A 14,671-nucleotide genomic window follows, 5' to 3' on the forward strand; every position below is an offset into this window, starting at 1 on the left:
ATTGAAAATATATACCGAGCTTTGGTAAGGACAGAGTAAATTGTGTATCTCCGAGCGATTATTTATGTAATAATACCGACGTTGTGTGTGTGTATGTATGTGTACGTGGGTTCATCGTCACGAAGGGGGAGGCGTATTTATACTAGGAAATGTAAGTTGGAGAAAATTTTCTGACTGTGTCGAGGAAGGCACGTCACGCCGCGTACGTGACGAGAAATACACCCCCCGCATCGGTACATAGAGAGAAAGAGAGAGAAATCGTGAGCGAGAGCTTTATTCAATATTTGCGTTTCGGAAGGAAAACCGTGTACACACACACATAGAAGAGGCGCGATAGAGCGAGAGACTCGCAGAGCTGCTGGCTCGTATTATATATGGGGAGGGTGAAACTGCCATATGGTATATAAAACATCGCTATTCAAGACGAGCACGACGAGCGACGACGACGCTTTTGCAAAAGAGGCGTGTAATTATTTTATCCGACGAAATATTCAACTTGACATGTATGCGATTTACTTTACTGCGTGGACTATTTCGTGAAATAGACAAAAACGTTTCGAGTGGATATTTAAATATAATTAGAAAGATATTTACTACTCTTCTGATCCTGTACGATATGAACTATATATAGCTGTATTCATAACGAGAGACAGGCATATTTTTTTTTTTTTTTTTTTAATTCACTGACGAATAGGAGGAATAGCCGTTAATTTATGATACCGCAGCGACATATTTGACTTTCAAATACGCCGAGAGAGCCCCTCCAGCGAAAAAAAATACACATACACATACACACCGCGCGCGCGCTCGCAAATGAAAATTGACGGCTCTGGGCGATTTTTCGTGCGTACGGGTAGAAGACACGTACCTCCAGGATATCAACGTCAAACAATGCGATACGCAGCATCTTCGGAAATGGAATTCGTTATCCGTGGAATAAACAATTTTTTTTTGTTATTTTTTTTTTTTTTTTCGAAAAATATAATTGGGTTCGCGACGCACCGCCACGAGCGTTATAACTTTAATCTGTATCATATATACGTATGTATATAGTCGAGCACATTTATTACGCACGCACACGTGCACACGGCAAAGAGAGAGAGAGAGAGAGACAAATACGTACGGCGCGTAATTACTGCGCTAACGATATTGCGGCGTGCCGCGACGACGACGACGACGCAACTCTCCACCCTTCGCGCGTACACATACACACACACACGCATTGAGAAATGAATGCGAAAAAAAGCGGCAGGATGAGAGGTGGATGGGTGGGTGCAGGGAGCAGGGCGAGAGAAAGAAAAAAAGCGGAAAGCGAGTGCGAGTGAGTGAAACCGCGTGAATAGCTCGCGCGCGCGGCACGTTTATGACTGTGTACACATACTTGACAGTGCATACGCGATGTATATAGATATATTTTACTTCGACGCGTTCTATCTGCGTATTATACTCCTTTTATAATGTATATATACTCCTTGGTTAACCTACTTTTTTACCCTGTTAAAATATTCAGCATTAAGATTTGTAAGTTTTGTGCCCTTTTGTGCGCGCGCCGCGCGGGCTATTTAAACGATAATGAACGCACGTGGGCAGGGGTGCGTTAAAAATTGACTGCGTGATAATGCGTTATATATTCTTCGGTCGGTGTTGCGTTTGAGTTTCTGTAAAAACTAAAAGTTAGTTGAGAATTTTAGCAAGAGAAGTTAATTAGAAAAAAGACACTGTTTAAAGTAACTGAAATATTATTATTCGGCTGATTTAATTTTTGTTGATTATGATAATTTATACGGTATTGACCATGTCTTCGATCGCTACGATGTACGCAAGAACATGACCATCTATTTTTATGCGCGAAGCAATTATGAAGCTCCAATGCACCACGCGCTCGTCGATATTTATTTATATACTTAAGGTATTATTTAATCGCTCGTGAAAGCGTATCGCCGCCGAGACTCTCTTTCAGTTCAACATCGATTGGAGCAATATTTTAAAAAAAAACTTTAAATTTTACGCTGAAGATGAGCTTTTGAGTTGCATAATGATGTTTTTGTAGGCAACCTGCTGCTGGCAAAAATGAAAACCACCGGTCACGTGGAAGTGGTCGATTTAAAACCACCAACTCCGACGACTTCTAGCTCCCGTACGAAGGGTCCACAATTCAAACACCTAAGTTGTCGACGAGCCGCCCGACTTCGTCATCCTCTACACCGCAAATGGACAATCGTAAGCATAACAAGTGGTTCTTTGAGTGCCTCTTTCGACGTTGACTAATAATCCTATTTTTGATAAATCTGCTTCACGGCTGAAACAGTATATGAATTACTATCATCGTCACACTCAAGAAGGGTTATATCCTCATCTTTTCGCCCAGTCACTTGCGAGAGCGACGCTGATAAGCCGGCGCCACCTGGCGGCGTAGAGCGCAAACATATGGCGTCCGACATACTGACCGAATAAGCGAATCCGACTCCCGCGAATAGCGAAACAATGGCTCAATTAAAGAACCGCGAATAAGCGAAACCGCGAATACTGAGTACCGCGAATAGCGGGGATTGCCTGTATTTAAATATTGCTTCGTTTCTTAAGGTACAGAATAGTATTGAGAAATCAAACAACATGATTATCAAGATACTATGCTCGATCTTTTTTTGGAAATGGCCTGTCAGTGGGTCCCTTTATTAGGGCTCACGTTTTCTATTGGCCATCTCACTTGCAATCGTTTCATGCCGACGTGCAGCACTTTGACTTATAAATATACATGGATCATTGGCGCTTACTTATAGTAAATATAATTGCGTGGGACATTGTGTAAAAAAACGAGTCACGTTGAACTGTGTATGTAGAGGTTACCGTGAGTACCGATGAAGAAAATGAGCCTGTTCGTAGTAATAAAAGAAGAATATCAAAGAGCAAATCTTCCAACTCGCTTGAAAAAGATTCTATCGAAAAGATAAGAAAAGTCAGTGCCACGAATGAAACGTGTGTATAAGTGCGAATTGCGTTTAAAAATGATACATCCACGCAGACAGACGACCCAGTGCCGCTGGTGGAGCTTGAAACGGTCCGCACACGAGTCCGCGCCACCATCTCATCTCATCTTGAAGAGACAGGATCTATGCTACTGCCGGTTTCAAAGTGAATTAATTCGCGAGTTTTCGATTTACAGAAACTTAACAAATAATAGCAAACAATACTACGATCATTTATTATGATACAGCTTCATAACGCAAGAAAGATTGAAAGGAGAATATCAAACAAAATACAGGCAAAATGTGTAGAGGCGTGGAGTTTGTTTAAGGCTGACGATGAAGAGCTCTAATTGAACTTACAACAAGTTTATGAAGCTGAAATATCCCGATTCGATCTAAAAGAGGAACGGCAAGAAGAAGAAAAGAGACTCAATATTATCAACAACAATGGTCACAAAGATAAAACTATCTATTTTGTAATTTGCGAATTAATAACTTTAAATATTTAATAAAAAAAAAAATTGGACACCACGCAGAGAATGAGATTTTTAAGACTGTTTTTATCACTTGGAATCTTTGAATTAAAATTTCACAAACACTGTGCGTAACGATGGTCTTTCTCCCTTAAGCCAATTTCTTTACACTGTGGCTCTTTATCGCGGCGTCACTTCCTCCGTCCCAAGAATATTGCACAGTCTGACTATTTTCTTGCTCGTACTACTTTCGAATCCCTCTCTGCCGCTGCTCGACTACTCTATTCATAGCACCACAGGCACTCTTCAACCATACTCGACTAACACGAGGCTCTTATCGACAATTTTCCATTTTTTTTTTTTTTTTTCTTAATGAAAAATATTTTATTTATAGATTATCATCGTGCACTTGACTGGCAATTTATTCGTGCGAGGTATTAAGGCAAAAAAAGTGCACCCGCTTTTAGTAGCGATGCGTGCTGTCGTAAAATTAAGATATCGTCTGCTTTTATGTAACGTGAATTTTTATCCGAAAAACGTGTTTTGATATCGAGTCAAGCTTTTCGAGTTGACGAAATATATTTTTTCAAGTAATAAGAATCATTACGAAAGTAGCAGTTTCAATTTAATTAATTAAATTTAACCGACAAAACCATTGATATAACATTCATTCATTTTTGCGTATACACTTTGAAGTTACGCACTTAATTATCCAGTTATTTAATTAAATTATAATTAATTAATTTATAATTAAAACGCGTCTGACATAATTACATTGATAAATCGCGCTAATAACTACTCTGTCAGCGCCTCCCTCGGATCGTCGGTGATTTTCAACAATTGAAAAGGAATCAAGTGAAAAATTGAGATTCGATGCCGCGTTTCATTATTGAAGCTTTTTTAAGATATATCAATTCGAATGATATTGCTTCAGTCACGGAATAATGTCTCTCTCTCTCTCTCTCACCCCCCACATTCTTTATATACTCGTTAATTATGAAATGATGCTTCTATATTCATACATTTATAGGCGTGGTGATTTTTTTTCCATTTCGTATCGCACAAAGAAAATCAAACGAGACAGTTTTATTACGAGATTAGAATAAAACAGACATCGTAATAAGTTGTATAATATATTGTATTACAGTCGCGATACGAGCCGCGCACGCATGAGCCATAAAAAATAATCAAGGAAACCGACGACACGTCTTTGGCCATTCGTTCGGGTTTTGCGGCTCTCGCTCTCGTATGTAAATAAAATGTGTTTAAGCTCGTGGAGTAAAACGTTGGCAAACGAAGATTGATCAAGTTCATATAGCAGTGGTATAAAGTAATTCGCAGTACAGCGCGCGACACGTCTCTACATAGTGTGGAATTCGTGTCGTTGGGCGCTTTCTGGTCACGAATATCTCAAATTAAAATCGACTCGGCGGATCACCGACGAAGACATCGAGCGAGCTTACGCAATATATCCAGCTGAACTTTAACTGTCTCTCGAAGCTGTGTATGTGGTCGGGGGAAGGGATACTTTTTCCATCTTCCTTTTTTTTTTTTTTTTATACAATTAAAGGGATGCTCGCGAGATATGAAAGCTCTCGAACCGACGTTTTTTTTTTTTTTATATACGCGCCCTTAAACACATAAAAAAATGACATAAAGCTCGCGCGCGAGAAGAGAGGCATGGTGCAAAAAAATGCGCGACAATAAGAAAATGCGGCGTACGAGAGCTCTCAAGAAGCTGCCACGCGCGCGCGCGCGGACTCGAGATAATATAATATGAAGCAGCAGCAGCTGGCACGATCTTTCGGCGCGCCATTCGGAAGCGCCAGTATAGTCGGACGAGACACGCGGAATGCAAAAATAGCCGACTTTAGTGAGTGTGGTGTAGAGCGCCCGAGCTTGCGACGCGGCGCAATAAATTTTCCCGTACCACCCCCTTCATTGGGGCACACAACCTGCAGCTGCACGACGCTCAACGCGCCTTTAAAAGGGTACAACGTCCTTTCGGATGCGACGTGTGCTATATATATGGCCGATTCTCTGTGAAATCGAATGGCCAAAAAATTTTTTTTTCTGCAAATATGAAAAACTTGCTGTTCCCGATGTCAGAAATGTCCCCAAATTTTATTAGAATTTTTGGGACCATCTATCACTCTTTTTCAGGGGCCCGAAGTTGGCCATTTTAGGGTTTTTTTGAAATTCATGAAAAATCACAAATATTCAAATAATTCCTGGATCAGGGTAGAATGATTCAAAAGTAAAAGTGCCCAGCAACTTTTTTGTTGGAAATTGTCCAAATTTTCAGAAAAAAAATATGCCAAAGTGATTGGAACAATCTAGGTAAATGTAAAGCAAAAAAACTGCAAAAAAAACATAAAACAAGAAATCTACTCGAGTTCGAACCGGACTTTCATTTCCTAAACTATGTAAAAAGCTTCCCAAAGATGTCAACTAATGCCTGATAAAGTTTTGTAATGGGTCTTAAAGTTTAACGCAATGTAGACAACAATGTGTGGCGAAAAACATGCAAAAAAGGTCAAAAATAGGCCCAAAATGCCTAAAATCACCAAAAACAGCCATTTTCAGGCCTTTTTTGCATGTTTTTCGCCACACATTGTTGTCTACATTGCGTTAAACTTTAAGACCCATTACAAAACTTTATCAGGCATTAGTTGACATCTTTGGGAAGCTTTTTACATAGTTTAGGAAATGAAAGTCCGGTTCGAACTCGAGTAGATTTCTTGTTTTGTGTTTTTTTTTTATGTTTTCCCACTATGCTCTCTTTGGGTGGCTCCAATCACTTTGGCATATTTTTTTTCTGAAAATTTGGACAATTTCCAACAAAAAAGTTGCTGGGCACTTTTACTTTTGAATCATTCTACTTTAATCCAGGAATTATTTTAATATTTGTGATTTTTCATGAATTTCAAAAAAACCCTAAAATGGCCAACTTCGGGCCCCTGAAAAAGAGTGATAGATGGTCCCAAAAATTCTAATAAAATTTGGGGACATTTCTGACATCGGGAACAGCAAGTTTTTCATATTTGCAGAAAAAAAATTTTTTTGGCCATTCGATTTCACAGAGAATCGGCCATATACGTACACACGAGCCGATTTAAAAGGATATGGGTGCCAGCTGCCGAAGACGAACTGCGTATGCGGGGGTGGGAGGAGAGAAGAAACTTTTTTATGCATATAAGCGGCTGGAGGATCGCGCGGCACGCGTATTATATACCGCGTTTGGACACACACGTTCCACAGCAGCCTCGAGGCCCGAGTTATGATACACACGAAAAAATGTGACAGTCGCGCCGCGTCTCTCATTTTTTTTTTTTTGCCTCGCGTCGCCACACGACAGTTTAGGTATATAGGAGCTATTCATTTTTTCCTCTCATTTTCCGCGTAAAAGAGCCTGCGAGCGAGGATTATTATTTCGCGTGGCTGCTGCTGCTGCTGTGGCTCGCACGCGCGCCTGATAAAGCGCGATAACGATGGCAAAGCAGCAGCAGCAGCGGCGACACGTCGGAGTCACACAATTCTAAATATCCACCCGGTTATACTAACCGCGAGAGAGAGAAGAGAGAAGATTGACCCAGAGTTAGGTATTTCGCCGGATACGAAGCACACGCGCTGCAAGAGCTAAAATATTTACGCAGCCATTTGAATAATTGTGCGTCGGCTGCGATGTATACACGTCGATCGATCGGCAATACACGTATACAAGATATTATATCGGCGGCATTAAAATGGCTCTTTTGAATTCTCGAGCAAACTTTGCCCCTTTAGCCGCGAGCAATCAGTAAGTAAGTACGTAATGTATCTATCGTACGGCCATATCACGATATTATATACATCGATGTTTCGAGCGATAGCTCGTGCAGGGTATACATTTTTTTTCTCGGATTTTTCCTATAATTCATATTTATCGAGAAATTAATCGCGAGCCAGTGTGCGAGCACGCACGCACGCACACGAGGGACGACTTTTTTTTCGATGTAACCGTCCTATATGTACGTTACGATCGCGCTTGAATATTTATACTCGCGCGCCAAGAGACTCTTACCAGCTCGCTTTTGACGCATATGGATATCCTTTTTATTTCGTTCACGAAACTGACTCGGGCTCTTGCGTCGATGGCGATGAATTTCATTCGATTCACGAGTCGTTCGAGCATTTCGCGATGTAAAATCGCAAACTCGTTCGTGTAAACGCGCGCGAGCTTTTCTCGCTCTCTCGTGTATCGCACTTTTCAGGCGCGCGTGTAACTGTACGCACGTAGAAGACGAGAGCGTAATTTTCACCATCCGACGCCCACCCAGCGCAGAGTAGTGGTATCATCGTATTATACACCTACTTCGTCGTCGTCGTCGTATTCGCGAGCGGGTTATTTTCCCCGGAAATACCTCAAAGTTATGTTAATCGGATGCAACAGCTTACGGCTTATGCGCGCGCGCGCGCGCGGCAAAATGTTTCTGTACTGCTGCGCTACAGGACCCCTCGTGTGCTAACCTGCCTGCAGCAGAGCACAGAGTTGAATGTTACACAGTTATACGCCGTTGTAACGCGAGCGCATGGCATCACTCGCGAGAGCTGTAGTATCGTATAAAGTTACTTCTATCCTATATAGCCCCGAAAGTTGCCGCTGCCACGCGCGCGCGTTAAAACAATTCATAATTGGCAAGTCTCGGCTCTTTCTCTTTGTGCGCTGCACACCTATATATATACACCGCAGATTCCGAAATCTGTACTACATTGCACTGTATATAATATAGGCCACAGAGTGGTAGGTATATATACATTTTGTGTGCGCTTTATTACGACGTAACGATTCCCCGCCCGTTGTAAAATAAAAGATATGTAGGAAGGCACTACACAGGTACCGCACGAATTGCAACGAGCGAGTCGAGTATCGCGTTACGAGCGCGGAATAACAGAGGTACGAGCTAGTTTGTGGTATTGTGTATTTGGGAGTCGATTTTTTTAATTTTCCAAAACGGAGATTTTTACTTGATTGAGAAAATAGGCGATACGTACAGGTTTGTCGCATCTCGTCCGTCACCATCCGATGAACGATATCCGTCCTCCTCGCTGAGTGTCTTGAAATTAACAAACAAACAACTTCTCGATGCTGCTTATGCGTCTTTTTTCTTATTACAACAATTATTATTATATATCACACTTGGCGAAACTCGCGATGAAAACCGAACTCGACCTTTGACTCGTCGTCGACTCGCGTGCGAAGCGCAGGAGAGCAACGTTCGATCGGTTATGTTTATATGCTTTTACGCGTTATGTATATAGCGAACAAGCGACGACGATGCGGAGCTACACGTTGACGCTGCGGCACTGAAACTGACTCGCCGGCTCCGCAGCAGCAGGCCAGTTCGACTCGCGCGTGTGCTCCACCACCGTAACAGGAGGGAGGCAACTGCGAACTGCTGCTGATGCTGCTGCGCCGCGCACGCCACCCGTTTTACTCCTATCCTGCCGTGTGCTATTGTATAGGGTAAAGGGCTAGAACGTATTATACAGACTCGAGCGCCGTTTGCGCAGCTTTCCGTGATGAGATTTTTTCATTGTAAATGTAACCGTTAACTCGTTTATAGGGCATTTTTTACCTGATTATTTAGCGATGCGAGGAGAAAGATATTTTGCCTTTATCGCGTGCATCGATACACGTTTTATGCTTTGTTTGTCATTGGCTCATTGAAGCAGAAGCAACGAGTGGCAAGGTTTCGAATGATCGATACTTGAAAATCGGTACAGTTACAGATTTTCAAGAAAGATTGCTCGTTTCAGAAGAGTTCTTGATCGACAGAAAATTGAAACGAATTAAAAAATTAATCGGATCTGCTATCATATCATCATATCATTTCTTCCTCTTTATTATACCAACGTTCGTCAAGATCTACCGGCCTTTTGAAAAATTCGTACTTATTGAACGCGGCAACATACGATCGAAACAATATAGGGTAAAACACCTATTACTGTGCCCAAGACACAACCTTCAATTCCCTATTACTGAACATTTGATTACATGTTAAAAATCCAGTAATATGGACAGGCACAGTAATAGGTGTTTTACCCTAGATCACAAAAAATATGTATACAAAAAGCCGTGAAACTTGAAGAAAAAGAAGCGTGACCTTTTCGCAGTAAGCTTTAACGTTCGAGTGAACGTCTGCCTGGACTCGTACGAACTCGCCCAGTTCGAACGAGATGGTATACGATTTTGAAGCTACACGTAGCCGTTACAAAGACGCAATCGAGGCACTCCCGAGTGCCGAACGTCACCCAATCACAGCGACGAACGAGATCAGTTTGTGACACGCAGCTCAAGTCTCGAATTGTTTCGAGAACGCGAATAGAACGTTGTGTCGTCGGTTGCGGTCCATATAGCAGCTGTGTTGCGTCGCGGTGAAGAACGAACACGCGAAGATTTTCGAACTGCTACTGGAAAACGGGGCGGATCCGAATCTAGCCGGAACGAGAGGATCGACGGTTTTGCACATCATTTGTGAAAAGTACGATATCGACTTGATGGAAAAACTCTTCGAAATCCAGAAGCGCAAAAATAAAAAGGTGCTGGTCGACGCTCAAGACGAGTGCGGCAATATACCTTATATTTAATTATCTAATGTTACCATTTGAAAAGTTTTGAAATAACTTACTTGTTTACTTTCTCATTGTGTAAAAGTACTATAAAGGTCAAAGTTCAACAAGCCATAAGAAAGTGAATAAACTATTTCAATTAGCCCATTAGAAATGTTAAATAAATTCATTATTCGATTGTCAATAAAAAAAATACTCTATTCACACAATTTCATTTTGTAAGTAAGATTGATCTTGAAAAATGTTTGCACTCAATTCCAAATCATGCGAACAGCACAATTGCTTTTCAAATGTACATTAAAATTGACTGATGGGTTACAATTGCTCGTTGAGTTTCATCTTATCTACTACTGGAAAACCATTTGCTTAAACAACTCAAAATGGATAGTTTTAAGCAAAGCTTTATTTTAAGCAATGATCCAAAAACAATATAACAATATGGATGTTGTGCAACTTTTTGAATGATATTCAATAAAAACACAATCTATGCTTGAAATTATCCAGTCATAATACACTGGTTTCACTTCTAAAATGTTTTAATCACATTAAAGGTGATCCATTAAATCACTTCAACATCTCAATAGTTCTAAACGAATGCTTGTATTTGTAATAAGAAAACAGTTTGTTAAAAATCCTTTTACAATGCATTTATACAATAAATAACATTCTGCCCTTTCTTTGTTTGTTTGTTTTAATTAAAAATTAAAAACTAACGAGTTATTGAAAAGTTGTTTATCAACGCATGTGTCAGTACAATAAGAAATGGCCACCATGAGTTTAAATGCAATTCCCGATTGATTCAAGATCAGTTAAATATCGAATGATTATAGCTCATAATTTTTATCAAGAAAAACGACACGATAATCAAGCCACATTTTCAAACACAAGACAGCGAACGAATCTTCAAGGTAGAGCAACGACATATGGGGGGATGCGGTGATCCCGAAAATATCGATACGTATTACTCGCACACCAACTCGCACATACAGCGCTGAGAGTTACGGTTATCAAGTATCACGACTCGGGCGTGTATATGTCCGGGGTAAATAAGCAGCCGAGGAAATGGCATAATCAAAACAACGCCCTCAGCGTCGGCAACTTAATGACTTGGCGGAGCAATGGTGGTGATGGTGCTGGTGTGGTTGGTGCCTGCCGGATACGGGCTGCTCTCGGGCTCATAAATGCAATTACCGTCCGGGAAAATTAGTCTAAGGTGTCGTCGTCGCGGCCTCGTCAGCAGCAGGCACCAACAGCAGCTATACGTGTACAGCACACGGCACGGGGATGTATACCACGATAGAACTCGGTGCGGTGCATCTTTGGCAAGTGCGTCCGCCGGGGCGACCCGATGTTCTTGTGACATACACTCGCTTACCGTTTCCTGTTGCCCAGTTTGCATGCGTGTGTAGTGTGTGTGTGTGTGCACGCGCAAACGACAAACGAAGCTCGAAATAATTACTATAGGTGTCCCGCGGGCTTCACGCGCGTGTCTCGCTCGCTGTCACACTGCTGATGCGTTATATATCTGTGGGACTTTTGCTATAGTACCCATGTGCGAATGCAGTTCAAAAGAGCTTTTACTTTGACGCGAGCGAGCGACCAAGATTCAATTCCTCTTTCATTAACGCGCGCTCGAGTGTCTTCAAGATATTACGCGTCGGCTAACTAGTTATATAGGTACATATATAGGTACATACCATCGTGCGCAACTTGAAAATCTATATTATATATCCACCTGCAGCAGCTGCCGATGCTGAGCGCGAAAAGGATTTCATATAAATTCTCGCGAGCTTTGTGCTGGAAACGTGTTTGCGAAATATTGTACTTGAATACGCGATACGATCTGTCAAACGTATATATAGTTTTTCAAACTCGTGTTTACCTTTTTACATCTAATGCTTAGATTTAAGAATACTAGTGGCAACCACAGTTGCAAAATGCTGAGCGACTGAATGGTAAATAACGAAATAGCTTACGACATGATGATAATAGTTGTTTCAGCCGTATGAAATTAATAATAGTAGCTTCAATGAGTATCATAATAAATCAATGTTACCACGAGTTTTTTGTGTCAGCAAATTTGGTAAAGCCGTTAAAATTATTATTGGTATAATTGAAAGTAGAACACAAAAATAGGGCGTATTTTTTAGTTTGATGTTCCCTACATGTACATTAGTATAGGTATATATGAATACAGGTTTCCGTAATTCGCACGGAACGAAATAGATTTCACTTATCGATGTTTTGTGCTCAGCGTGTATTGACAACGTTGCGACCAAAGGAATTTGCACATGGCATGCCAACACATATACAGCTGTATGTACGCGTTAAGCTGGCCCGGTGTGCCCACGTGACAATATACATAGATATATATTTGACTACATGACTAACCATGCATATTTATCACACAATAGATTACATAGATGTACGATATTCGCTCGTTGTGTAAAAATGGTAAATGATATAGATGCGACTGTAGTCACGTATTTGGCGTTAGTGTAATATAAAAATGTATATAAAAATGTATATAAACCCTTCATTTGCTCACGTTAACTTTGTTTCATATTTTGCGCGTCGAAAAAAATTATGTGAAAAGCGGAGTGTAGGACACATTATAAGCTTGATTCATGAAGTGTTCAATAATTTGTCATTTCTTTGTAATAAGATACAATTCAAAGAAAATGGCTAATTGTTTATTACGAGATCAATAGTATAATTTCTCCAATAATAAATGATAAGTTTAGAGTGTCTCTGTTGACATAAATTTTCTCAAACTTTCATTTCACGATTTGTAAATATTATTACACTTATGTTACCTAGCTCGATGTGTAACATCATTACAAAATAATTAGTCGTTGATCAAGTTCCGAGTGATAAACATGGACTTCAGTGATGTGTATAACTCTGATGTCAGGTAATTTTTGTTTCGTGAGAATGAAATTTAAAAAAAATGGCATAATCTTTATATTATTGGGAATATTGCAGACTGAAGAAGGAACCAGATGATGTTTCCCCAATTAAAAATGAAGATTATAAGATAATTGACAATGCATGCGATGCTAAAAACGACGAATTCTCGAGTTTTTGTCGAGAAAATTTAGTAAGTGTTGATGTGGGACTGTTTACTGTTTAGTCAATATTTTGATCAAGTATTTTTACTAATCTCATTTCCAGATTTATGGGCTTCGTGGAAATGATGAAAATTCTGGACCCAATAACGATTTGGAAATAGAATTCGAATGTAAGGACGAGAAGCTTGGCATTAACTTATTAGTAGTCAAGAAAATCGAGGACGATTATCCAGATCAATGGCAGCATATGAAAAATAGTTGCGATTATCAGACTCGGATGAAAATTAAAGAAGAAATTGTCGACGAAGTAAAAGAAGAATTAAATTTGGATGGTGAGCTCAGTGATGCATCTGATGCAAATGAAAAAACATTTGCTCAAAAAAGTCTATGCGAAACCCAAACTGATAAGGCACGCAATCGTACCAAATATCCATGTAATATATGCGGTAAAAAATTTTCACGAAAAGATCATCTCAAGGTCCACATCGATTCAGTACATAATGGTGTTAAACATGCGTGTGGTGTATGTGGAAAGTCTTTCACACAAAAACGCTATCTCAAAATTCACATCGATGCGATGCATAATGGTATGGCACCTACTTGCGAAGTATGCGGGAAGAAATTCTTAACCAAGACTAAACTCAAGATTCACATCGATGGAGTACATAATGGTGTTAAACATGCGTGTGGTGTATGTGGAAAGACATTCAAATACAAAGGTCCTCTCAAAATCCACATCGATTCAGTACATAATGGTGTTAAACATGATTGTAGTATATGTGAAAAGACATTCACACAAAAACGTTATATCAAAATTCACATCGATGCGATGCATAATGGTATGGCACCTACTTGCGAAGTATGCGGGAAGAAATTCTTAACCAAGACTAAACTCAAGATTCACATCGATGGAGTACATAATGGTGTTAAACATGCGTGTGGTATATGTGAAAAGACATTCAGACAAAAAAGAGGTCTAGAGAGGCATATCGAGGGACATAATGGTGTTAAACATGATTGTAGTATATGTGGAAAGTCTTTCACACAAAAATGTCATCTCAAAATTCACATCGATGCGATGCATAAAGGTGTGTCACATACTTGCGAAGTGTGCGGAAAGACATTCACACTAAAGGGTAATCTTAAAAGACACATGAATTTAATGCATAATAAGACACAATAAGATATTGTAATAAGTGCGGCAAGACATTTTCTCAAAAAGATCGTCTTATAACTCACATTAAAACGCAGCACGAAGACATTGATCACGCTTGTGTTTTATGCGGAAAAAATTTAAACATAGAAAATATTTATGCAGACACGTCCAAAGTGTGCATGAAGGCAATACCCAAGCACGAGATCAATACAAATGATCTTAAAACGTACCTATCAATACCGTGCAAAATGATGAAACATCGAGACAAATAAATAAATTAACAAATCATAAATTAACATATATTTATTTATTAGCATATAATAAAGAAACATATCATAAATTTTTGCTCAGTAGTGATACTCAAAACACGACATAATTATACTATATCACAAT

The 14,671-nt window shown here is 40.0% G+C and overlaps 1 protein-coding gene across 1 annotated transcript; it reads left to right on the plus strand.

Moving 5' to 3' along the window:
* The first annotated feature begins 12,891 nt into the window (after nt 1-12,891).
* On the plus strand, nt 12,892-14,570 carry LOC111694128 (zinc finger protein 596-like). Its single transcript, XM_023460951.1, has 4 exons — nt 12,892-12,965; nt 13,037-13,151; nt 13,226-13,802; nt 14,055-14,570. The coding sequence occupies exons 1-4, from the start codon at nt 12,931-12,933 to the stop codon at nt 14,303-14,305; spliced, it is 978 nt and encodes a 325-aa protein (XP_023316719.1). The 5' UTR covers nt 12,892-12,930; the 3' UTR covers nt 14,306-14,570.
* Nucleotides 14,571-14,671: the final 101 nt, after the last annotated feature.

Source organism: Trichogramma pretiosum, unplaced genomic scaffold (assembly GCF_000599845.2).
Source record: "Trichogramma pretiosum strain Unisexual culture from Peru unplaced genomic scaffold, Tpre_2.0 scaffold56, whole genome shotgun sequence".
NCBI lineage: Eukaryota > Metazoa > Arthropoda > Insecta > Hymenoptera > Trichogrammatidae > Trichogramma > Trichogramma pretiosum.

Excerpts from the sequence above, each read along its gene's own strand:
- LOC111694128 (XM_023460951.1), top strand. The coding sequence starts at position 12,931 with ATGGACTTCAGTGATGTGTATAACTCTGATGTCAG. Across the intron at positions 12,966-13,036 it reads GTGTATAACTCTGATGTCAG|ACTGAAGAAGGAACCAGATG; the intron begins GTAATTTTTGTT and ends GGAATATTGCAG. Across the intron at positions 13,152-13,225 it reads GTTTTTGTCGAGAAAATTTA|ATTTATGGGCTTCGTGGAAA; the intron begins GTAAGTGTTGAT and ends TCTCATTTCCAG.